The 27,109-nt window shown below is 35.2% G+C and overlaps 2 protein-coding genes across 2 annotated transcripts; one reads left to right on the forward strand and one right to left on the reverse strand.

Annotated features, from left to right (window-relative positions):
• Positions 1-14,792: 14,792 nt before the first annotated feature.
• LOC129882706 (subtilisin-like protease SBT1.2) lies at positions 14,793-17,664 on the forward strand. The gene has a single exon (XM_055957122.1). The coding sequence runs from the start codon at positions 15,088-15,090 to the stop codon at positions 17,425-17,427; it is 2,340 nt and encodes a 779-aa protein (XP_055813097.1). The 5' UTR covers positions 14,793-15,087; the 3' UTR covers positions 17,428-17,664.
• Positions 17,665-17,667: 3 nt separating this feature from the next.
• LOC129882707 (photosystem II reaction center PSB28 protein, chloroplastic) lies at positions 17,668-18,775 on the reverse strand. The gene is made up of 2 exons (XM_055957124.1): positions 18,597-18,775; positions 17,668-18,289 (listed from the first exon to the last, which is right to left on the reverse strand). Exons 1-2 carry the CDS (start codon positions 18,772-18,774, stop codon positions 17,820-17,822), a joined length of 648 nt encoding a protein of 215 aa, XP_055813099.1. The 5' UTR covers position 18,775; the 3' UTR covers positions 17,668-17,819.
• Positions 18,776-27,109: the final 8,334 nt, after the last annotated feature.

Raw genomic sequence — 27,109 nt, forward strand, 5'->3', positions numbered from 1 at the left:
TTGTATCAATTGAATGCATAATTTAATCAATAATCGTGGAATGTATCATGAATAAAAGAACCTAATGCATACTCATACTCATACTATATAGTTTATCGTTGGAAATCATAGTATAATGCATAAGACTATATGGAATCATCTTAAAATCATGTAATTAAATGAAAGTCATGCTTACTCATATAAGACAATATCAATTGAATCATAATCGAGAGGACCCACTAAGGAATTCATGAACCCTAAATAGCTTTATAGAGAAATTACTTGTAAATCATCAAACTCATGCAATTTAATACTAATTCAAACTTAATTGAGTAAATAAACAATAATTAAATCTTAATTCATGCAATTGTAAAATAATTGAATAAGACCCATAGTGAGATCATTAACCCTAGGTAGCATTATAGAGAATTCATATGAAAATCACCAATTTCATGCAATTATCATCAACTCATGTTGAAATAGATTTGTAATCATCAAATAAATCATAATTCATGCAATTGAATGGAAATTGACAAGACCCACAAATATACATACTTGATTTGGGTAGAAAAGTAGAGATTTCTTTGGGCTCCATGGGTAGAAGGAACCCATGGATGAATACCCACATACTTTGAGTGGATTTCTTGATTGAAGCTTGAAAATTGATGGAAGAATTGGAAACCCTAGTTGATCCTTCAATGGGGTCTTGTAGGAGAAGAAGAGAGTCTTAAGAGGATATTCTAGATACTTGATCATTTAGATTGATGATTATAAGGGGAAAACTAGTTAGTGGAATGATACATTCCTTCAAAACACCCAAAAATGACTTAGAATAGGGTTAAAAGGCTTAGGAGAGGACCAAAATAGCTCTAGAAGACGTGCATGATTTTTCTGAGAATTTGACTTTTCCGACTCGTAGAAAACTCTACTAGTCGTAGAGTTGAGTCGTAACTTTTTATGATATGGTAGCCTTTAGTAAAACAGTCATAATTCTTTACTCTGAACTCGAAATGAGGCAAATCGATGGCGTTAGAAAGATGACTCAAATGCCTTTAATTTGAAAGGTCAGGGACCACGTAATTTTTTATATTCTAAGAGATATGATCATTTAAAGTTGACCCCAGTAAAATCTTACATCAAAACTCAATCGGTAAGGAAGCTTTCAACTTACCTTTGTGCTAAAGGGTTTTCGTGACTTTGAAACATCTCCAAATCTATTTTCATACTAAAGAATTGACCTTAACATATATGTACTATTAAGAATCATCTGTAACGACCTTCCGGATGACCCTCTACGGATCTTCATTTCCTCTATGGGTCGTAGCGCCAAATCGTCAAACCCAAGTGCATGAAACATTAGCTAATGGAAAACACCTTTGGCTTCTACGACTCTTACTTATGAGTGTTCGACTCTCCTACGAGTCGTACAAATGACTCGTCAACTTCTATCTTCGTTTAGTCATAAATTCAAACTCAGGACTCATCCTAAGAGTCCTTTTTACGAATCATAAATAATCCCATGACTAGTCCTATCTTGATCATATTTGTAATCATAGATTATACTTGAAATTAGGATAGAAACTTGAATACATAAAAAAATTGCTTAGAAGTCATGAAATTTCATTGAAAACATGTATGATCATATTTTTTATATCAACTCATACTCAATTCATGAACATAATATCAACTGAATGCATAATTTAATCAATAATCATGGAATATATCATGAATAAAAGAACCCAATGCATAATCATACTCATACTATATAGTTTATCATTGAAAATCATAGTATAATGCATATGCCTATATGGAATCATCTTAAAATCATGTAATTAAATGAAAGCTATGCTTACTCATATAGGAAAATATCAATTGAATCATAATCGAGAGGACCAATTAAGGAATCTATGAACTCTAAATAACTTTATAGAGAAATTACTTGTAAATCATCAAAACTCATGCAATTTAATAATAATTCATACTTAATTGAGTAAAAACAATAATTAAATCTTAATTCATGCAATTGAAAAAGAATTGAACAAGACCCATAATGAAACCATGAACCCTAGGTAGCATTGTAGAGAATTTATAAGAAAATCATCAATTTCATGCAATTATCATCAGCTCATGTTGAAATAAATTTGTAATCATAAATCATGCAATTGGATGAAAATTGAGAAGACCCATAAATATATATACTTGAATTGGATAGAAAAGTAGAGATTTCTTTGGGCTCCATGGGTGGAAGGAATCCATAGATGAATACCCACATACCTTGGGTGAATTTCTTGATTGAATCTTGAAAATTGATGAAAGAATTGGAAACCCTAGTTGATCCTTCAATGGGGTCTTGTAGGAGAAGAAAAGAGTCTTGAAAGGATATTCTAGATAATTGAATGTTTAGATTGATGATTATTAAGGAAAAACTAGTTAGTGGAATGATATATTCCTTCAAAATATCTAAAAATGACTTAGAATAGAGTTAAAAGGCTTGAAAAAGGACCAAATTAGCCCTATAAGATGTGCATGATTTTTTTAAGGATTTGACTTCTGTGACTCGTAGAAAACTCTATTGGTCGTGTTGAGTCATAACTTTTTATGATCTGGTAGCCTCTAGTAAAATGGTCATAACGTTTTACTCTGAACTCGAAATGAGGCAACTTGATGGCATTAGGAAGAGGACTCAATGACCTTTGATTTGATTGGTCAGGGAACACCCAATTCTTTATATTCTAGGAGATAGAATCATTTGAAGTTGACTCAAGTAAAATCTTACATGGAAACTCAATCGGTAAAGAGGCTTTCAACTTAACTTTGTGCTAAAGGGTTCTCATGAGTTTGAAACATCTACAAATCTATTCCCACACTAAAGAATTGACTTTAATATCTATTCACAATTAAGAATCACCCACTACGACCTTACGGATGGCCCTCTACAAGTTGTCATTTCCTCTACGGGTCCTAGACCCTTATCGTCAAACCTAAGTGCATGAAACAGTAGCTACTGAAAAACACCTTTATCTTTTACGACTCCTCCTTACGAGTCTTCAACTCTTCTATGAGTCGTACAAACAACTCGTCAACTTCCCCCTACGCTTATCAAAATTCGAATTCAGGACTCATCTTACCAGTCCTCTTTACGAATCATGAACAATCCTACAACTAGTCCTGTTGAGTTGTTTGAAAAGTACTAAATCTCGTTATTTTTCAAAAATTAGACATTGACCCTACGACTTATTCCTACGAGTCATCACCTCTTTTATGGGTCGTAACTCAACTCATAGACCTTCCTTACACTTAGCCAAATTTTAAATCCTCAGTGCCAATCGTAGGACTCTATCCTACAATCTGTAAAATTCTCTACGAATCGTAGGTTGACTCGTGGGAACTGGTATAGTCTAAAAAAAATTCAAATCTCCCTCGTTTCAATTTTTCAACTTCTGGGGTCTTACATAAAGGTGGGGATAAAAAATATATTTTGGCTTGCCAAGCGAGAGAGAGAAAGGCTGTCAACTTGGATCAAGTGAAGTGTATCAAGGATGATAAAGGAAAGGTATATATGAAATATTCCTTCATTAAGTTGGAAACCACACTTTCATGAACTCTTAAACAAAGAAAGGGACAAAGACATTGTGTTGAGTGATTTTGCATACATCGAAAGACATTGGGACTTTGGATAATGTAGGTGTTTTAGGATTGAGTAGGTTAAATATGTTATTATTAGGACGAGCAGAGGAAGAATGATCGGACCCGATGAGATCTTGGTGGAATTTTGGAAGAGCACAAACAAGGCAAATATGCACTGGTTAACTATTTTATTTGATGCTATTTTAAAATGATAAAAATTACCGAAGAATGGAGGTGAAGTAAAATAATTTCATTGTATAATAACAAGGGTGATATCCAAAACTGTAATAACCATCGGGGTATCAAATTGCTAAACCACACTATGAAGGTTTGGGACAGTACGGTGGAAATGGTGGTGAGAAGAGGGGTGTCCATTTTTTAGAGTCAATTTGGATTCATGCCAGAACGGTTGACTACTAAAGTCATCCATCTTGTGTGAAGAATGATGGAGAAATATAGAAAATGGAAGAAGGACCCACATATGGTATTCGTTGACCTTGAAAAGGCCTATAACAAAGTCTAAAGAGATGTTCTCTAGAGGTGCTTGGAAGCTAAAGATGTCATGATAGTTTATATTAGAGAGATAAATGATATGTACGATGGATTCAAGACTCGGATTCGAATGATGGGAAAAGACTCGGAGCACTTTCCAATTGAGATGGGGCCGCATCAGAGATCAATTCTTAGCATTTTTCTATTTTCCTTGGTGATGCATGAATTAGAGTTGTCTATGTAGGAGGAGGTTCTATGGTGTATGTTATTTGCGGACGACATAGTACTAATTGATGAGACACATGATAGAGTTAATGCTAGGTGGGAGGTTTGGAGACAAACTCTGGAGCTCAAAGGATTCAGGTTGAGCAGGACCAAAATAAAGTATTTAGAGTCCAAGTTCAGCGTTGCATTGGATGAAGTAAACGTGGAAGTGATACTTGCCACACAGACCATTACCAAGAGAGAAAATTTTAAGTATTTTGCGTCCATAATCTAAGGTTATGGAGACATCAATAATGATGTCACACATCGCATTGGGGCGGCATGGATGAAATTGAAGCTTGCCTCTAGAGTCTTACGTGATAAGAAGGTGCCACCTAAGTTTAAAGGTAAGTTCTACAGAGTGGTGGTTAGACCGTTCTTCTGTATGGGATGGACTAATGGCCAGTCAAGAACTCACATATTCAGAAGATGCATGTTACGGAGATGAGAATGTTGAGAGAGATGTGTGGCATACTAGAAGCGACAAGATTAGGAATGAGATTATCTGAAATAAGGTAGGAGTGGCTCTGTTATAAACAAGATGAGAAAAGTGAGACTGAGCTGGTTTGGGAATGTGATGAGGAGAAGCATAGACTCCCAAGTGAGGAAGTACGAGAGGTTGGTTGTAAGGGGTACATAGAGGATAGAGGTAAATCAAAAAAATATTAGGGAGAGGTGATTAGATAGAACATGACGCAATTTCATATTACCGAGGACATGACTCTAAATAGAAAGGATTGGAGGTCGTGTATTAGGGTAGAATGTTAGTAGGGGTAGAGTTTGTCTTGCCTTGTGAAGGTTTAGACTTGTTACTGTCTTTCGTAGTACTTGTTGTATCCTTGTAGTTCTTGCCACATGTAGTTATTTTTTCTTTCTTATAGACTTACACTGATTTTTTTTATTATTTGCTATGCTTTAGTGGTAAAGTCTGTGTACACTCTACCCTCCTCATACCTCACCTACTGAAATTTCACTGGATATGCTGTTGTTGTTGTTATTGCAAGTTTGATTGTCCAAGTAATTATTTGATCAGCATGAAATTGGATGGGTATAACTACACTCTTTAATTCTCAGGGAAAATGTGACAATCGATGGTAATCACATTGTGTAATTACAAGCTAACATAACTTTACTAATATTATTTTATTTTCCTCAAATATATTTAATAATATTCCTTTTACACTATTTCTAACCTCAACTATATTTTGTAACTCAAACTCTTTGTGTAATTTCGAGCTAATATGATTTTATTTTTCTCAAGTATATTTAATAATATTCCTTTTACACTATTTCTAATCTCTCAATTATATTTTAAAAATCAAACTTCCCTTGAACTTTGAATGATAGACATACACACCTTTATTCATATGTAATATCTATTTTACCATAATACTTTTTAATATTATATATAATATTTTATCTTTTAATCTTGGTATTTGACCTGTGATTTAATATTTTTTTATATTTTATTCGTTAGCATTATAAATAGAATAATCTTCTTACGAATTTGTTACAAAATTTAATGCTATTTTATTATTGAATTTTATTATCTCATGCATTAAGTATGTATACATATTTATGTATGTAGGCATGTGTAACAAATTGCCAACTTTTCTGCCATAGTCACTCTCATCACCCTCGGAACCAGGTCCTTTGGACTTTTACTTTCTTTCTCAACATTTTTAAGTCTAAAGAAGCATGTTCTCTAACCAAATGAGAAATGGCTTCTAGCGGAGTGATGACATTATGGCCCGATGGAAATGGTTTTATGCAGGAACACTTCACAGAGCTTGACCAAATATTAATTATTGCTCAAAAATATTTTTAAATTGATTAATCAAATTCAAATTGTTATACTTTTTAAAAGAAAGAGTTAAGTGTCAAAAACATATTTAAATTATCACTTTTATTTTAGTTTTACACCTAAATTATTGAAAGTGTGATAAACATATTTAAACTATGACTCATAAGTTTGAAAAAAAACATCTCAAGTAATATGTAATGATATGTATATTACATTCTCTTTTTTAAAAAAATTCCAAATAATTTGTCATGTGGAAAAAAAGGTCACATGATGAGTACTTATCTAATTTATTTTAATAATTCATATTCCAGAAATATTTCTAAGTATAAAAGGAAAAAGACCACCTAACATACGAAGTTTTTGGATCACAATCTATACAGTAATAAAGGTTAATCAAAATTGCATCTAAAATCTTCAATAAGAAAATCACTTTACAAATCTTCAATTTCCCATCTTGAAAAGAGATAAAAGGGAAAGTTTTCCTCATTTCCTCTCCAACTAACGCTAGAGGTGTTCAAACGTCGATTTGAATTGGTTATTGGTCAAAATTAAAATAATATTAATTTAATATATTTTAAAATTATTAAAATCAAACCAAATAAATATACATCCATCTGTTTAGTTGTTATTGGTTTCGGTTAGGTTCAGTTCGGTTATTCGGTTATTAATCATACACAAAAATAAAAAAACGATTTATTCAAAAAAGAAAAAAATAATTCATTCAATAAAATGGTCTTCGTGTTATTTTGGATCTTATAATTCTTATGCCAGAATTTTAATTATGTTAAACTTTTTGCTTATATTGTTAGCTATTCAAATATATTAAACAACATAAAAATTATTGAATAATGCATAAACTAATGATATGATTTTACAAATAAAAAACGCATCATACCTTAATAATTTAAATTAGTGTGCTGCATTTTTTGCATAAAAAAGTGTTAATAAAAAAATATATTATGTATATATAATTATTTAAAAAATATGTATATAATTTATCGATTCGGTTCGGTTATTTTTTTGGCTTTTTAAACAAAATCAAAACTAAACCAAATATTATCGATTTTTAAAAATGTAAAACCAAACCAAACCAAATCAAATAAAAAATTGATTTATTTTATTGATTTGATTTGATTTAATTTTTCGATTTACATCCGTTTTTACCCAATCATGAACACCCCTAACTAACACCATGATAGCTTCTCAAATTCCTTTTATATCTCAACCTTTACCCCACTATGAATTGTTTTTTCACATGACAATTCATGTGACGATTTTTTATGTAAAAGTGAGTGTATTTCACATATCATCACATATTATTTGAACATTGTTTCTTAAACTTATAAGTGATAGTTTGAATGTGTTTGTCGCACTTTCAATAGTTTAGATGTGAAACTCAAAAAAATGAAATGACTTATGTATTTTTTTGACACTTCACTCTTGACATTGTTTTCCATGTGACAATCCATGTGACAATTATATTTTTAGAAAATGAGAGTGTAATACACACCCTATCACGTATTACTTGAGGTGTATTTTTCAAACTTATGAGTGATATTTTAGGTGTGTTTCTCATACTTTCAATAGTTTAGCTAGGGGTGTTCACGGGTATATTGGATCGGTTATTGGTTAAAATCAAAATCAAATCAATTTAATCGATTTTTAAATTATCATAACCAAACCAAGTCAAATATAATGCATTTTATCGATTTGGTTGTTCTCAATTTTAATTTGATTTGATTCGGTTATTTGATTATTAACCATAGATAAAAAAAAATGATTCATTCAAAAGAGAGAAAAAAAGACAACAATGTATTCAAAATAAAAAATAGTTAGAATGACTGGCATTACAAAACTTTCGATCACTGAATTTACTATAAATAAAGATTTAAAATTCACCATTTTGGTTGAGTAGGAAGAGACAGTGACATTTGTAGTCCCACCAAGAATTGTCATAGATACTACATACATAAAATCAATAAAATAAAGGTTCAAGTCTTGAGATTTTTTATCACGACCCAATTTCTCAGAACGTAATGCCACCTACTACAATTCACCAGTAGGTAAGCCTAACCCATAGCCTGAAACTAGAGGCAACGGGCTATCAATCAGAAAGAAAAAACAAAAAGAGGAACAAAAGTTCAATATCAATGAGAAGAAAGAGAAACCACATGAATATATGCACGAATCATTCCCAAGACCTAGCATCAATCGATATTTGAGAATCTAATCAAAATAAGGATATAAGACTTTTAAAAATACAAATACAGATGCAGACATTCTTCGAAAGCAAGTACAAACTAGTTCTAGCCAAAGTAGATGGAAATCGGCAACTCTGAATGCCAAGAGCTCACCAAATCTCTGAATTCAAGCTGCTCCACACAAAGTCCAAATCACTGATGAAAATTCATACTATGATCTGCAGGGTCCAGAACTGTAGTATAAGTACCAAACGAATGATACTCAGTAGGCATAAGCAGACTGAGCTTCACAGATAAAGAAAATATAAATAACATGTAACAAGGTAAATATATCACAAGTAACTAATTAGGAGCTAACACAAGGTAGAATAGGAAATAAAAGTGAAGAGACAGAATACATAGAAAAAAAGAACCAGTGTCAAGAAACGCACATGAAAACGCAAGACAATAACCTAATAACAACAATGAAGCACTATAGGAGTCAACCAGTAAAGAACGAAATTCAACAATCACTGCTAATCACATAGTCACCTAAGGACTAATCCAACTCAATCTAGAGGGGAGTGCTAACAAAAAATACAACATCAGCTAAGTACAATTATAATAAAAAAAATAATCGACCGAAGGCCCATGCCCCCGAAAGGTACAAACCATACAAATGTACCCCTCAGTCCTATAAAATTGGAGGACCAAACAATAAACAAGTACAGTGCGAATGAATGCAAGTTTATAGTAAAAACAAGTAACATCATCGGTGACTCTCAAATATCATCAATAACAAAGTGTATAGACCCACCCCGTCCCTCGACCTGTTAGGTGGGACCCATGTAACTCCCTCATATGGTTCAGTGGTGCATCAGTCAGATAGGCAGATAGGAGATGAGGGAAGTTCGTATACACTACTTTGGACCAAATGAGGTCTTACACATAACACATAACATTCCTATCGTGGCATCGGAGAGTGAGTAGCCGAGTTGATGTCAAAAAGGAAAATGCCGCATCGAATAGTCAAGTACAGGCTAAAGGCATCCAAGATGCAACCACTATAGAAAAAAGGCGATGCAGCACCGATATCAATAAAAAGCTGAGCGCATCCTCGATACAAGGTACAATAAATACAACATCAACAAAGTTCAATTATAGTCAAACAATAACCAAACGGACGATCATACCCCTAGAATGTACAAACAATACAAACATACCCCTGGCCTCTATAAAACCTGGATGATCAAACAACAAACAAGTATACTAGTAATAGGCGGTGTGAATGAATGGAATTTTGTAGTAAAAACTAGTAACATCATCGGTAGTTTTCAAAGATCATCAATAACCAAGTGTATAGACCTACCCCAGCCCTCGGCCTACCAGATGGGACCCATGAAGCTTCCTCATCCCGTTTAGTGGTGCACAGGCCAAAGGGGCACATAGGGATGCGAAAAGTTCGTATACACTGCTTGGTCCCAAATAAGGTCTTATACATAATACATAGCATCCTCATCGTGGTACTAGATAGTGAGTAGTTAAGACGATGTAGAAAAGGGCGACGCCGCACCAGATAGTCAAATACAGTCTGAAGGAGATACAACCACAATAGAAAAACGGCAACGCCTACCGAATATCAATAAAAAGTTGAGCATATCTTCGATGCCTCTAATACTGTAAGTATAAAAAGTGTACGTCCTCGACGCCTCATGAGTCTCTAAACCAATGTCCAAATAATCCAGATGACACGACTCCCGTTAAAATCAATTTTAAAAATAGTAAAAGATTGAGAATTCCTTTTTTAAAATAGTAGTAAAAATCCATCAAGAAAATGAGATTGTATCGTAAAACATATGAAAATGCTCAATCAATGCAAGCATGTCATCACCAACATCCAAACAAGGTACATATAATCCGAAATGTAACATCAAGTCTTATCACATTATCAAGGCAAAGGAAACTAACCTGGAATCCAATCGCTACTCGAGTACAGCCTCGGGCCCAACAATATAATACTAGTCAATAAGGCATCACAACCTACCGCTAAATATAAAGCAAAATAGTCAAAAAATGGCTCAAAATCAGATAGGGGAGAAATATATCTAGGATCGATGCCTTACTCCTAATATGACATTTCAGCTCCCAACGAGCGTAGCTAAGCCAAACCTATGGCTATGATGAGCCTTAGATGTCTTAAGCACTAGCACAGGGTATATTATTCGAAATAAGCCCTACCGAAAGCTATGCCTAGCTATAAGGGAAACAAAGAATATGCTAACGCACCAAAGACTCAACCTAGCCTAAGGCCATCAATATAATTCCTAAAAAGGTTAGTACTGCTAAGGCAATATCACAAATAAGGCTTATAGCATAGACTAAAGATTTTACGAGACTACTCTAGTCTAAAGCTCAATAGGAAACCAATAAAATGGAACGAAAAAAAGAAAACCCTATTCTCGACAAGTAACAAACTAAATCACATTTAATATATACTAAACAATATCTAATAAAGCTCAGTGAAATTGGAAAACTGTAGCCTACCTCGAAGTCGATTACGCGCGTTCTGAATTAACTAATTTGAAGATTTTCCACCTCTGAATCACCTCTAATCTTTTTCACGCAAAGAAAATATTAATCACAATGTCAGTACGAATTTTGACACCAAAATTTTATTAATCGGAGACGGACCCAAAATTGAGTCTAAAATGAAATTGTGAAACCTGCACTAAGAATCTTGAAATTGAAATCGTGAAAAGATTTATTTGAGCTTACTAAACTTGTGTCTCAAAATGGGATACAATTCGATGTTCGGAAAGGAAGAAATCAGCCCATGAAATTTATTCACCATTAAAACTTAAGAAAAGAGAGAGGGAAACAGCTAAAACTCAAAAACAAATACCTCAAATGGAGGTCCCCCGATAATCCTCGAGCACTCCAATACATAGACATAAACTTTTCGAACATGTTGAGCTTCAAATCACCCAAAATGGAGCTCTAGAACTTGAGATATCAAAATTTGAAGAAATGAATGAAATTTAATTTCTAGCGATGATCGCAAAAACCAAAAAATTATCGTTAAAGCGACCATCACTTTAGCCACACTTGGTCGCAAAAATGACCCCCGCCTTGGAGGCGCTTGTCGCTAAAGTGACAGTTGGATCGTTAAAGCGGTCATCGCTAAAGCGTTCATCGCTAAAGCGATGAGCCTATCGCTTTTGCGACACCCGCCCCTCTGATGCCCTTCGCAAAAACCAACTTTTAGTCACTAAAGCAGCTGCTATAAAAGCGAACTTTTGGTCGCTAAAGTCATGGCACCAGAAATCAAAAAAAAAAGGCTAAGTGTCCCAAAACTTTGAACAAGCCCTCGAAAATCATTCAGAGCCCAAACGACGCAAATCAAAAGTGCAAACCACTTGTAAACGACATCCCAGACTCAACAGTGTAGTCAAAATTTCCATTCAAGGCAATCTCAATGAAAAGTTAGTCCCACACCCAAAAGTCATTTTAAGCAAAAATTCACAAAAGGACTCGGAATGAGATCGAAAGCCTTGGGATCCGGATGATAGATCGTTCTAGATCAAACTCGACATTCTGGAGCTAACCTTGTTGACCGAATTTTGATTTGAGCATGTTTACCAAGAATGTTAACCAAATTCAAACTTTGGCAAAAACTTAAAGGCTAAAACACCTAATTGCTCAAACTCTTCAAACTCCAAGAGCTCTAAAACACAAAGGTTGGCATAAGACCCAAACGAACGACTAGACGATCGAACTGTCAGTCCCAGCAAGTCATAAATGATTTGGGATCGCTAAAGGAAAGCTCTAAAAACTGAAAATATCGGAAAACGAAAAAAATGACTTGGAGGGTCATTACAGTTTTTGCTTTCATAAACAATTTTGATGAAAACATATATAAGATATTTAAAATTGTTTATAAAAATAATATATTATCTATGTATAATAATAAAATATATGTATATAATTTATCAATTCGGTTATTTCTTTAATTTTTTTAACAAAATCAAACCAAATACTATCGATTTTTAAAAAGTTAAAACCAAATCAAACCAAACCAAATCCAAATAAAATTGATTTGGTTTGGTTTTTTGATTTGGGTAGATTTTTATCCAAACTATGAACACCCCTAAGTTTATTTATGAAACTAAAAAATGATAATTTAAATATATTTTTGACACTTAACTCTAAAATAAATTGATTTTGAAAGTCTGGCAAAACAGTTAGATTCCAATTTTATGTTTCACTCAAATATAAAGTTACAATCTTCTCACTAGGGGTGAAAATTCGGTATTCAGTTCAAAATTTTCATATTTTGGGTTTGACAGTTCGGTAATTGGTAGTCAAAAAAAGATACCAAATACGAAATTTTTTAAATTTTGGTTCGCTAATTCGATAATCAGTAAATCAAACTTCGGTTCGGTATGGTATTCGGTAATACCATATAGAAGTTGTAGCCGATTGTATTACAAAGATAACACTGTTGCTCCAAATTTTTTTATTTTTTTATGTGGAAGCACGATATAATAGAAGATCAACAAATAAAAAGACATCAAGAAAAGTAAATTAACACAACTAAAAGACATATGTTTTGGGTTGTTTATGTTTAGTCTTTAACTTTCTCTATAAACTTGTACTAATGAGTAATGTACTTGTTGATATATGAACTTTATTAAATAAATAATTCGGTATTCGGGTAATACCAAATACAAAGTGGTACTCATGTGTCGTACCAAATCCAAATTCGAATACCGTAATTTTAAAATTTTACTCCTGAATACCATATCAAATACCAAATTATCTAATACTAAATTACCAAAAATTTCAACGATTTGGTAATTCAATTTTTGATATTTTATATCTGATCCTCACTAGAGCTGTCAAAATAGGTTTGACCTGTGAGGCCGGCTCAACCCAACCCTTGAATTAACTAGGGTTGAGCTAAAAAATTTTAGCCCATATAGGAACAAGGTTTTTTAGCCCAACCTTATTTGGCTCTCCAGCCTCATGGGCTCAACCCGTGAGCTTAGAGGCCGGCCCGTGGGTCATGAATTTTAAAAATATTTATTATATATATTTTAAGTAGTATTTTATTTTGTCAAATCTTCAGCAATTATGCAATTGAAGTTATTACAATTATGTATTTTTAATCTCTTTTACTTTTGTGTTTATGCATAATTTCTCATTTCTCCTTTCTTGTCTAGTTTATTAAAAAATGATCATGTAATGTATGTTGTTATGATGAATCCTATGGTTGTTGTACCTTGAATGTTCTATTGTTTTGTAAGTATTCCACTAAAGTGTGTGGAACTCATGTACATGTGAATTTTTGACTTATTGGTGTTATGTTGATCAATGTTTGATAGCTTTTCTAAGAGACCAATATTGTTCATCTTTTAATTGAAGGGCCAACACGTTTCAACTCGCAGTCCGCGTAGGGCTGGGTTGGACTGCTATTTTATAGGTTCTTTAGTTAAAAAGAACAATCCATCCTAACCTATTTAACTCGCTAGACCTTTAGGATTGGATTGGATTGGACCAGTTTATTTTGATAACTCTACTTCTCTCCAAATATCCTCGCTTAAAAGTATATTTCAAAATTACATAGATATAATAAATATAAAGATAGTGTCCTGCTCCAGATACGAGTAAATTAATTTCAATGACTCGGCTCCTTACTATCAAGTCAACCCGCATCCAAAAAAGAAAAGGCACTAATATATAAAAGCTATCTCACTTCAACGACTCACTCATCTAAAATAAGATGAGAGATATTTATGTCATTCTTTTTTTGAACCAATTGAAAAAAAAAAAGCGTGGCATATATTGAAATGGGGGTACCATCTTTGAAAAATATCTTATTAGACATATATTCATATTATATATACTAATTCTATCTATACTTTCAAATAATTACGTATTTTACTACTAATTAAGAATTTCTTATCATAAATTGAGGAAGACACACCTCGATACATCTATATTCGCTATCAGATACACTAAAAGTAGGGAGAAAGGCGAGCGAGATAGTCATATATTACAAATACATGTGAATCACACTAGATACATATATTTGTATGTATCTAGTGTGATTCGCATGTATCTGGGGTACCATATACATAGGAGAATGGCAAGCGAAATGGGAGGGAGGCGGAGAGGCGAGCGAGATTTGTCTATGTATCCCAGACATATGTAAATCCACTTGAATACAATGTATTTAGAATAAGTTACACATAATTTTTAACCCCATATATTCCGAGACACATATATCTGATCGTATTTAAACACACCAAAACTAGAGTGTAAGATTCGATTATCTTTTCCTCAAAAAGAACATCCAAGTATTAGTAGGGCAAAATATAGAGCCGTCATTCCATTGCAAGGAGCTAAGCGTGGCGTGACTCAATTGAATGCTGCAGGAAAGGAAGTGAGAGGTAGATGGTGAAGTTTGGCGCCTGACCATAAATGGTCTCTTCTTGTGTAACAAATCATGAATCTATTAAATAAAAAGAAAAGAGACATCCTCAAAATCTTGAATTAAAGAATGTTTCTTGAAATGTTTCACAATAATATCTCGTGAAAATCTTAGTAAAGAGACATCAGCTCCTCTCTGCTTCTTCCCTCTCACTTATAGAAACAAATGATACTCGTGAGGAAGAGCTCATAAATTTCACCAACACCCAAATTTGAATTCTCTTCAAATACCCCATTCTTCCAAGAAACATGCATTCTTGGAAAATCACTACACTTGCAATGGAATCCACAACTCAATTCTCCTTTCTATGTCTTTTACTATCTCTTGTTTTCATACAAGCTCAAGATTTGCAAACCTACATAGTTCAGTTGCACCCATATGGAGCAACAAGACCCCCTTTTACCTCTAAACTTCAATGGCACCTTTCATTCCTTGCAAAAGCAGTTTCCTCTGGAGAACAAGACTCATCTTCTCGCCTTTTGTACTCATACCATTCCGCCATGGAAGGCTTTGCAGCTCGACTCTCTGAAGCTGAGCTTGAGTCTTTGAGGGGATCTAATGACGTGTTATCGATACGTGCAGAGAGGAGGCTTGAAATTCAGACTACTTATTCCTACAAGTTCTTGGGACTAAATTCGACGAGAGAAGGAGCTTGGTTAAAGTCTGGATTTGGTCGAGGGGCGATCATTGGAGTGTTGGACACTGGAGTTTGGCCAGAAAGTCCAAGTTTTGATGATCATGGGATGCCACCTGCTCCACAGAAATGGAGAGGTATCTGCCAAGGAGGACAGGATTTCAATTCTTCTAGTTGCAATCGCAAGCTTATTGGTGCAAGGTTTTTCAGCAAAGGACATCGGGTGGCCTCAATGACATCATCACCAGATGCAGTGGAGGAATATGTGTCTCCACGGGATTCCCATGGCCATGGTACACACACAGCATCCACTGTTGGGGGAGCTGCAGTTCCAATGGCTGGTGTGCTCGGAAATGGAGTAGGGGAGGCTCGAGGGATGGCCCCAGGTGCCCATATTGCGATATATAAAGTCTGCTGGTTCAGTGGTTGTTACAGCTCTGATATACTTGCAGCAATGGATGTAGCCATCAGAGATGAAGTAGACATATTGTCACTCTCACTTGGTGGCTTCCCTATTCCACTTTATGATGATACTATTGCCATTGGAAGTTTCAGAGCCATGGAGCATGGAATTTCAGTTATATGTGCAGCAGGGAATAACGGACCAATCCAAAGTTCAGTAGCCAACGGTGCTCCTTGGATTGCCACTATTGGTGCTAGCACACTTGACAGGAGATTTCCAGCATCAGTTCAGTTAGGCAATGGAAAATTACTGTACGGAGAATCCTTGTACCCTGGGAAGAAAGTTCCTAGCTCTCGGAAGAGTCTTGAGATTGTTTATGTCAAGGATAAGGACAAGGGAAGTGAATTTTGCTTGAGAGGATCGCTATCAAGAGCACAAGTTCAAGGGAAAATGGTTGTGTGTGATAGGGGAGTCAATGGAAGGGCAGAAAAAGGTCAGGTTGTGAAGGAGGCAGGTGCTGCTGCCATGATCTTAACAAATACAGCAATAAATTTGGAGGAAGATTCTGTTGATGTCCATGTCCTCCCAGCAACGTTGATTGGCTTCGATGAATCAATTCAATTACAAAACTACCTGAACTCAACAAAAAGACCAACAGCTCGATTCATATTTGGAAGAACGGTAATAGGAAAGTCTAGAGCACCTGCAGTAGCTCAATTTTCGTCAAGGGGGCCAAGCTATACTGATCCTTCAATTCTCAAACCTGATTTGATTGCTCCAGGGGTAAACATAATTGCCGCTTGGCCACAAAACTTAGGCCCCAGTGGCCTTCCTGAAGATTCACGAAGAGTAAATTTCACTGTTATGTCAGGGACTTCAATGGCTTGCCCTCATGTTAGTGGAATTGCCGCATTGATCCATTCAGCTCATCCTAAATGGACTCCAGCAGCAATCAGATCCGCATTAGTGACCACTGCAGATACAGCTGACCATTTGGGAAAACCAATCATGGATGGAGATGCACCAGCTAAACTTTTTGCATCTGGAGCTGGACATGTGAACCCCGGAAGAGCCATCGATCCTGGATTGATATATGACATCCAGGTTGATGAATATATCACTCATCTTTGCACTATCGGATACAGAAATTCTGAAGTCTTCAGCATTACTCATAGGAATGTCAGCTGCCATGACATTTTACAGAAGAACAGAGGTTTCAGCCTAAATTACCCCTCCATTTCACTAATATTCAGGGAAGGAATGACTAGAAAGATGATCAAGAGGAGAGTAACAAATGTGGGGAACCCTAACTCTATTTACTCAGTTGACGTTGTGGCACCTGAGGAAGTCAAAGTGAGAGTCAAGCCACGTCGTCTGATATTTAAACAAGCAAACCAAAGCTTAAGCTATAGAGTTTGGTTTATATCAAGGAAGAAAATCGGGTCTAAAAAGATGAGCTTTGCAGAGGGGCAATTGACATGGTTCGATGTAAGAAACAAAGCCAAGAAAGTCAGGAGTCCTATTTCAGTCACATGGGCATCAATGAAATGAACGCTATCACCACTTTCACAACCGTAGCACCAAATATTTCATTGTCTTAGTTCAAAATTTCCAATGAGAAATTTCACGTCACATTATAAATTGATGTTAGAGCAAATACACTTAGTCTTTCTATAAAGAAGAAATTTCTTGTGTTTTACCAAGTAGATATGTCTCCTCAATATTCAGAAGTATTAATATGTATAAATAAATGGATTAGACAAATCACAAGTTTGCGCTTGGACTTGGAAGTGAACCATCACAAAGAAGTAACATCTAACTGTAAATGGAGTGAGAAGATTTCTCAAGTTTACACCTTTTGAGCTAAATTACTCATAAAACCAGTAGGACAGACAAAAAATTTCAAGAAATTGGTCAGGCAAAAGCAAACATACAATATAATCTCAACTTTTAACAAACTGCAAGCCATTTGAATTAGCATACCGCTCCATAAATCTCATGAACCTGTCCCATTCCCGTGGAGTGCGCATAATATACTTAGCTTCAATTCCTGCAGGCTTTCCATTAACAAACTTGGCATTGACATCAACCGACGTTAGAACCCCTTCTTCGTCAATCATGTAGAATCCAGTGATATCCCCAACTTCACCAGATGAATCAAATACAGAGGGTTGATCAAACCTGAATATAGCCATACCATTTGTCCCATCCCTTGACTTGGTTAATTTCACATCTGGTATTGTCTGTTCATCAGTTCCTTGTATGAACTGAATTTTTGGTTGAACCATCATTATACATAGTCTCGACATTTTCTGGTTTTGGATATTCGATGTGAAACGCGAACGAGGTAGGCACAAGCGTTGGCCATTGAATGAAGAACCTGCATTTTGATGAACCACCCCTGATGCTATTCCTACAATACATGACACAAACCAACTATTATTGATTTTGATTTACTATGTTTCCTACTTTTTTTGGAAACAACCTCTTTATCACCAGCAGATAGGAGTAAAGTCTGTCGTACACTCTAATGCCGCCGGAACATATTATTGTTATTGATTTACTAGTTCTTTATTAGAGTTCCAGTGTCGAATTACCCAAAAAGAAGAGAATTATTATATCTTTGAAGTTTATGCACAAATACTCATCTCACAAATTACTCATAAAGAAATCAAGTTAACGAAGAGAGTAAAGGTAAATAAGCAAATTTTGGTACATACCGAGAAGAGAGCGAGGTTGATGTGAAGTGCGAGAAAGAGCAGGGGAAAATGCAAGAGATTGAAGAGTAGCCATTACAAAGTGCAGACAGAGAAAGAGAGAGAGAGAATGGACTAAAAACAGATGATGGATATGGTCTGTGGGTAAACAGAGAGTGCTCGTTGTAACAACGACAGCCATTCACTTCTTTAGATTGGCTTTACCCATACGGTTTATTTTTGAGCCAATGATGACTATCTTATTCACCACCCTTCCCATCTTGTTCGCTTTGTCTTTCTAATTTTAATTTTAGTATATCTGATAGTAAAAATATATATATATTTAGCCTAATATATGATTTTAAAAACTCTTAATTAGTAAAAAAAACATAATTATTTGAAAGTATAAAGAGATATATATAATATAGATACATATCTAATAAAGTAATTTTTTCTTTTCATAAATAGTTATAGTTAGTTTGGACTATATTTATGAATAGTAATTATAGTTTGTCTAATTAAAAATTATAGTAATAATTTTAGCGGAGAGAGGCGAGCGACATTGAAACAAGTAGAAGAGAGAGGCAAACAAGTTGTATATCAGATACAACATATATCTCAATTGAAACTAAGATACACAGACCACTGATACATTCATACACAATCTCCTCTCTCTCTATCTCTTAAATATCGCTCTTCTTTCTTCCCTCTCTCCCAATCTCGCACACAGATACAAAAATACACATATTAGCTTTAAAACTGAAACATAGATATACATATATTGTATCACCCTTAATATAAATACACATATACAATTTTTTGTGATACAAAAATGAAAAAATATATTCATATAGTGTTTGAATATTGTATCACTCCTAAAAAATATAACATATATAATTTTGTTTGTGAAATAGTTGTATTAATTTGTTTTTGATACACATATACATTTTAATAATAGTTGTATTAGTTTTTTGTGATACACTGATACAATTTTTTGTTGCATAAATACAATTAGATGTATTAATCAAACACAATATAGTTTGATAATCTGTATATCAATTTTTCTGATACATAGATACAATTGTTGTATTAATTTAAGAAAGGAAATAAGATTTCAAAATAAAAGAGATTCTAATATAATTTGATGCATATTTTTGATTGAATGATGGAAATACTGAACAACAAATCAAGAACTCATAGTGATTTTTTTGGACATATTGGCGTTGATCTAAATCAACAATTAGCAGTCACCCAAAAAAATCAAAGGTATTGATTAAAAAATCCAAGTAAAATTTTAATAGGGTTTGAAATCAATATTAAAAACAGAAAGGGAGAAGAAGAAAGATTTAATTAATGAATTGTAGAGAGAGCAAGAGGAAATTGTGAGATGAGAAAGGAAAGTGAGAGACAGAGAGACCGATAGAGGGGGGGAGGAGAGTGACGAACGAGAGACCAATAAGGTTTTATTTGCTATAAAACCTTAAATATAGTTATGTTAGATAATGTTTTTGAAAGTTTCACTAAGTTATGTATATATACTAGCTATGTTAGTTATATAGTTTTTCCTTATAAATTTTTTCCCCGTTGATTACCCAAACTTACACCTCATTTAAGAAGTATAAAAAGATTGCTGTCAAATATAGAACCCAATCAGAGTTGAAGTCGATCCCACAGGGAATACGGAGGAAATACGTCTACTAGCATTTACATTTAGTTGTAGTCAATATTTCTCGAAAATAAAATTGCATAAAGTAAACTAGGATTTTGGTTCAATTCAGCAATTAGTAACAGTGTTCGCAATAACAAAGTCAAACAGACTTAGAGTTTTGAGTAATATATGGAAGAAGCTAGGATTGTGCTCTCCATGACTTCATAATTCAATAGGTATACTAGTAACGCTTTCTCAATGTGTAACAAGTTAATGAGATCTAAATGCCTTCTGGCCCTATTAGATGAATTTCACTCATCACCTCCCGGTCTTAGAGCGTATTATCGACTAAACCCTCCCCTTCCGGGCTCAAGCCTTTAGACGAAGGTTTTACAGATTCGAATCTCTATCATTATTATATTTTCTTAATCACTACCTCTCTCTCGAGAAAATACTGAATATGGGTGAGTCCTAACGTGTGCTCTCATTGGAAAGAAATCAAAATGAAGATAACAACAATGCATGCATCTTTCATTTTTGGAAACTTAGAAAGTTCTTCCGTCAAACCTTGATCAGACTGCATTGCACGACAAGAAAGCAAAGGCATCAACTGTGTGCATTAATCAAGAATCACTTGTACTTAACCTACGTTGTTACTCAGTCATGGTTCTCATAATTCTAATTGTGTTGTATAGCATCTCATAATCGCAAGTACGATAGTAAGAATTTGTGTAGAATTCATGTAACAAATACTTAGGATAAAGAAACAACCAATCTTGAAGTAATGGAAGAACAATGAATCAAGAAGTGAATAATAGTATTAATCATGTCAAAATCTTCAAAATATACTTCTCAATACTCTAAGTTTGTGTTAACAGTGCATTACCATAAAATAAACCCTAACATGGGCTTTTTATAGATACAAAACTACTCCTAAAAAAAGAGAAAAACTTAAGTCGGCATTTGTTCACAATTAGCTTCACGGCCTGTACAAATCTTTACAGTCCGTGAAGCGATCCGTAAACTTAACTTTGTTTTATGACTGGCTTTGGCATTCCCATTTCACGGTCATCTTCACATTTTGTACAAATCTTCACATTCCGTGAAGGATCTCGTACAAATGTCTTCAGTGTTTTCTTCACTTTCTTTTCTCGTACAAGACCACAGACCGTATAAAATTTCACAGTCCGTATGGAGTGTTGTAGAGCATGCCTGACTTTTTATCTTTTAAAAACACTTTTCACGGGCAAGTCCATGGACCGTATCAATTTTCATAGTCTGTGTGGGGTCTCGTGGACAACCACAAGCTTCAATTTTCAGTTTTTATTCTTCCGGTGCCTTCATACTTACTTTTCTTGCACATTTACACAAAAGCACATTATATCAACTTAAACACGCTTTTGAACTTACGATAATCCTTTGTTTAGGGTGTTAACAGTGTCATAAATCCATAGTACATCAACACCCTCAACTTAGAATCATTGTTTGTCCTCAAGAAATGAAAATCAACAAACGACACACAAATAAAAAGGACCTTTAAAGACATACAACAGGCTGGTCTTAAACATGCACACATATTCATAACTCCCCACTTCTTTTAAATCAAAACAGACTATGCAATACCCAAATCATTCAGTTAACTTAAAAGGATTCATGAATGACATTCCAATACCACCGTCAATAATATAAATGGAAACAACAATCCTTCAGTCTATTTAGCAACTAGTCAATACATATAGTGCCATCACCACAAAGAAGTTCATCTCACAACATATTTATACAAAAAGGAGATTGATATAACTGCGCTCACTCTCTAAAAAAAGTTCAAACAATATGCGTATACATGTCATAGGCTTGTCCTTATTTTCTACAGCTTAACTCTCAAGTAGCTAGGTTAGGATCACTATAGGACTTTTTTGGTTTGTAATGAAGGATCGAGCTAGGGTATGGAATATTAGGGATATAAGTGACTAACCCTTCTTGACACTACATTATTTTGTTCGCTCTTTCATTTTTTTCCATTCTTTTTCACCTTTTACAACTCGGATGTGGTGTCACTTTTTATTTCCCCAATTTTTTTCAACTTTATATGCACAAATTTCAGCTCACATCTCCTTTTCTCCTCTTTTTTTTATATTATCACCACATACTACACCTTGGATACCTTTTCTCTTCGCACTTCATTCTATTCATACATATTACTTTTACTTCAATCTTTTTTAGCCCCCCTCAACTTAGGCTTTTGGCTTGAGTTGTAGCGTCATGCCCTCGGAGGAACCAGGGATACAACAAGGTAGTCGAAGCAACTGTGGGAACGTGAAGGGGGTACTCAAATAAAAGTCGACGACTCAAACATGGTTTAAGGGATTTATTTCTTCCATTTGGTAGACATTTAGGATAAAGTGGACATCACAAAAATGACCATGATCCTCTCCTAACAAAGCTATTTAATAGTTTTAGTGCGACTAACAAGGCAAGTTCTAACTTATACATGCAACGCAAGAACTAGTGAATTCAAATCACTCACCCGTGACACCTAATTTATGCTATCCAGCACTAGTCAACAAATTCATGCCTTAACAGGCAATGGTCAATATGCCAGTATGTAAAATCATGCAAGGATCCTACAAAGTCAATTTTCACATCAAGGTTACACAACACATCTATATTTTCAATGGGGGTCAAAATTTTAACAAACAAAACATGTGTGTTTCTAATCCAGGCTGCATGCACGATATCCAAGACCTTGTACTTACACAACAAGTCACAACTAAACGTATACACATAAAGCAACCTAAACATGTTATTTCTATTACGATAAAATACTCGAGAGAAGAAACATGACAAGAAAAACTCTCAAGTGACCAGGATGCCCCACCCCTAAAGAAAAACTAGTGCATTGTCCTCAATGCACCCATCAAAAATAAAAAATAAGAGTAGTGGGGAGTGATCATACCTGTGGCACCCGATGCGCCAATCTCTGGGTTCGAGGTGGCACTAGCGGTGGCTAGTGCCCTTAATGATGTGGGCTTTTATGAAGGATCATTGCCCATAACAGTACTGAGGGTGTCCACAGGCACCATAGTGGTAGTAAGCTCAATGGACTGAGGCTGGACTCCTCCACAAGATGAAGCCCCAATTCTCATGGCTACTATCTATTGCCACTCTTTCTTCTCTTTCTCTCTCTACTCTCTTTTTGCAGCCTTGCGCGATCTCTTGGCCTCAGCCTCCATTATTTCATCAGGGATACTAGATCTTGCACAATGTTTCTTAGCCTTTTTATTTGACTCGAGTGCCGGAGTCGCACCCCAAAATCGGTCCAATTTGCCGGTCTCTTATGGCATGGTGACTAACTACATTGATGTATATGTAGCAAGTAGAGGTTTCACGATGGCTAGTTTATCAACCAATTTTACTATGTCCTCTTTCATGGCCGCCAACTGTGCAAACACCAACTTAGCATCAAGTCCGCCTAGATTATTATTTCACTTAATGAGATGCACCTCTAATCCATCAACCTTACTCTATACAATACCAACCTCTTTTTGGAGCTCACCAAGGAGTCTTTCCTCTGCCTTCTAGACCTGATCTTGAACAACTCTAGGTAATCTCTCGATGACTTGGTCCAATAGTGCCCTTGTCTAACGCTGATCTATAACCAAATTTTCTAAGAATGCATAGGGCACTGTGACACAAGTACCTGTGGCAGCTGATGTAGTAGTAGGTGGCCTGTTCTCGCTCTCAGATTGTTCAATATCCAGACTAATCAGCTTGTCTATATGTGTAACTATCGATGTCCCTTCCAAAGATAATGCTGCAAGCGGTTGACTAGGAGCAATAGTCACTAAAAATGTAGCTTGAGCTGATTTAGCTTTGTACAACAAGTTATCCATATCTTTCATCGATGATACACTTATGAACTTGGTAATAATGGCTCGACGATCAATGTGGCTGCTGATAGAAACCTGGGAGTGAGCGCACAGTATCCAGATCAAGCATGGAAAAAGAAGGTCGACTTTTTCATTAAAGGCTCGATTCTTGATCTCGGTCGCTATCAAACGACCTATATTTAATGCATATATGTACATGATAAAAGAAACAAGTGATGTATGTAAAGGATGGAGGGTGTTATCATTCACTATCGGCCTCAATCGAGCACGCACAACTGCCCACTAGAATTTTGTCTCAAATAATAATGAAGCCTTAGTGATTGGCTGTTTTGGGTTTGTCACCCACAGTGCTTCATTTTCTTCAGTAGAAATTACTTATGCGATCCATCTCAAAATATCTGTACGCTCTTTCGCATTCTTATTTGAGCCTCGCTCATAAACAAAAAATGTTGATGCTCATACATACTAGTCTATATCGAGGCTGTGTATTCTGGTTCATGTAAAAATATATTGATGGTTCCTTTGAAATATCGACATTTAACCCCCGAACCTAGGTGTGCTCTAGTGGTGGCACTTTTACTACTTCCTCTTTCTTTTTCTTCTTGGATATCTCATCCTCAATTCAGTATATATCTCATAGAACTCTTATTTGAGAGGCTCACCATAATTCTCTTGAGGTTGGGTCATCTACTCAAAATGGTGCCTGTTAAATAAAGATTTATCTCAGGCATCGCCATAAGATTGTCAGTCACGATCTGAGTTTCTGGTACAATTGCTCTTTTTCCTTGTCCACTAGACTTTTTGGACATACCTCAATCAAAAATCTCCCCAACCTTGGGTACAGACCACCTATTCTGAAGAGCAGCCAGTTCTTTTCTCTTTAGGTGGCAAACCGTTTAATATTATTTTCACTTTCCTCCTTCTTATCACTACCTTCGCCTAACTGTTTCTCCTTACTTCCATCGACACTCTAATCATCTCAAGAAACATTTTCATTCTTTTAGAACTCCTCCTCGTTATTAGACCCAAACTCCTCCATATTATCTTTGTCATTGTTGTAGCCTTCCTCATTGTCTGAACCATCTGCCTCTTCTTCAGACTAGGAGGGAGTGGTTGCAGCTGCACTAGTAGCTTTGGACCTAGTAGTACATAGCGAATATAGAGAAATAGTTGCAGTGCCCCAAACTTCTGACCCACTGGATGACTTGCTTCCCGACTCAATATCAGGTTGCTCAATCGATGTTATAGAGGGAGAGTCATGGAGTCGGAAATTTGGAGCCACACAAGATGGTGCCGATTTGCTCTTTGGTTTGCCTATTGTACCTATGAAGGAGATGTTAAATTTTAGGAATATAAAATATCTTTTAATTGATAACAGGTACTCAGACTTCTCTTGTGTAATACATTTACAAAAGTGATGATTTCTCTTAAGACTGTCGTCACTTAATCTATCATTGAGAATCAACACTTAAATTAGAAATTTAAAAATCTTTTTATGATTTTTCATTTTTAAAAAATTGGTGAGGTTCATGGACCGTTGAAAGTTATATGATCCCTGAAGAGTTCCGTGAATCTTGACTCTTTGAAATTTGCTTTAAGTGTAGGTTCATGAATTATTTCACGATCCATGAAGAGTTTCATGTCCCGTAATACATCTTGTAAACTTGCACTTAGGCAAATTTCATAAATTGGTGGGTTGTAGGCACCCCCACGATCCATGAAAGATTTCATGCCTGGTGAAAATGTCTATGTTCCTAGACGAAATCAAATTTCAAACATGGTTCATGATAATTCAGCGATCAAACTCAATCAAACCCAAATTATTGAAAATACATACACGCAATCATGATTCCAAATACAAACTACCTTAAAATCACTCATTTATTGGAAAATAAAACCCTAATCCCACAATCACAAGTTATTAAAGTAATTGACTCAATCAAAACTTACTTCAACAATTTGATTCAGAACTAAAGAAGAGAATGAGACTTGAGAGGGATTTGGGAATGAAAGCCACACATTTAATCCTTGTTCCAATTTGATGTGGTTTCTTTGGAGACTATGATTTTTGCAATTTTGGCGGGTGTGGAGGGATTCAGTTTTGTTCAAAAGTGAGGAAGAAAGGATGGGCAACCCTATTAATATTCAAATCGGATGAAGAAACCCTTTTTAATTTCTTAATTTAGGGTTTTTGGGTTGAATTAGGTCGGGATAATTTAAGTTGACTGACTTAGTTTTCACAAACTGTATACACCTGGGGTCACGGGAGACTAAACGGTCGGTGAATGTCTATACGGACCGTAAATCCTTCTGTGAACCTGATGCTCGAAATCCTTTTGTGCTTTATGCCAAACACCACGAGTTGTGAACCTTTGTACGGTCCGTACAAGTGCCCATGGTGGCTTGACTTCTCCCATTTCTCATTACTTTCGCCTTTGATTCCTGTAATCATTGAACACACTATGACATTATAAATTTAAATCAAAATTCAAAAATACCTAGTACAATAACAAATCTTGACTTGTCTCCCAAGTAGTGTCTGATTAAACATCACGGCACGACTCAGGTTTTGATTACTCAGACTTCATCAAGTTGGATCTCTTCAACTGTCTTCACCTCTTTTTGAGTTCCTAGGTATAGTTTCACACGTTGCTTGTTCACTTTAAACTTATGAACATCTTGTGCTTCGAGCTCAACTGTACGATGTGGAAATACTCGTGCTTTAGTGAAGGGTCCAGACTATTTGGACTTCAGCTTTCCAGGGAATAGTCGGAGTCTAGAATTGAACAGCAACCCAAGTCCCCAGGATTGAATTCCCTTTTCTTAATTCGCTTATCATGATACATCTTCATTCTTTCTTTTTAGAGAGCAGTCCTCTCATCTGCCCTCAATCGAAATTCATCAATCTCATTTATCTATTCTAGCCTCATGTTTGTAGCTTCGCTCTAACTTAGATTCAACTTCTTGAGTGTTCATAGTGCCTTGTGCTCTAACTCCAC

Source organism: Solanum dulcamara, chromosome 3 (assembly GCF_947179165.1).
Source record: "Solanum dulcamara chromosome 3, daSolDulc1.2, whole genome shotgun sequence".
Lineage (NCBI taxonomy): Eukaryota > Viridiplantae > Streptophyta > Magnoliopsida > Solanales > Solanaceae > Solanum > Solanum dulcamara.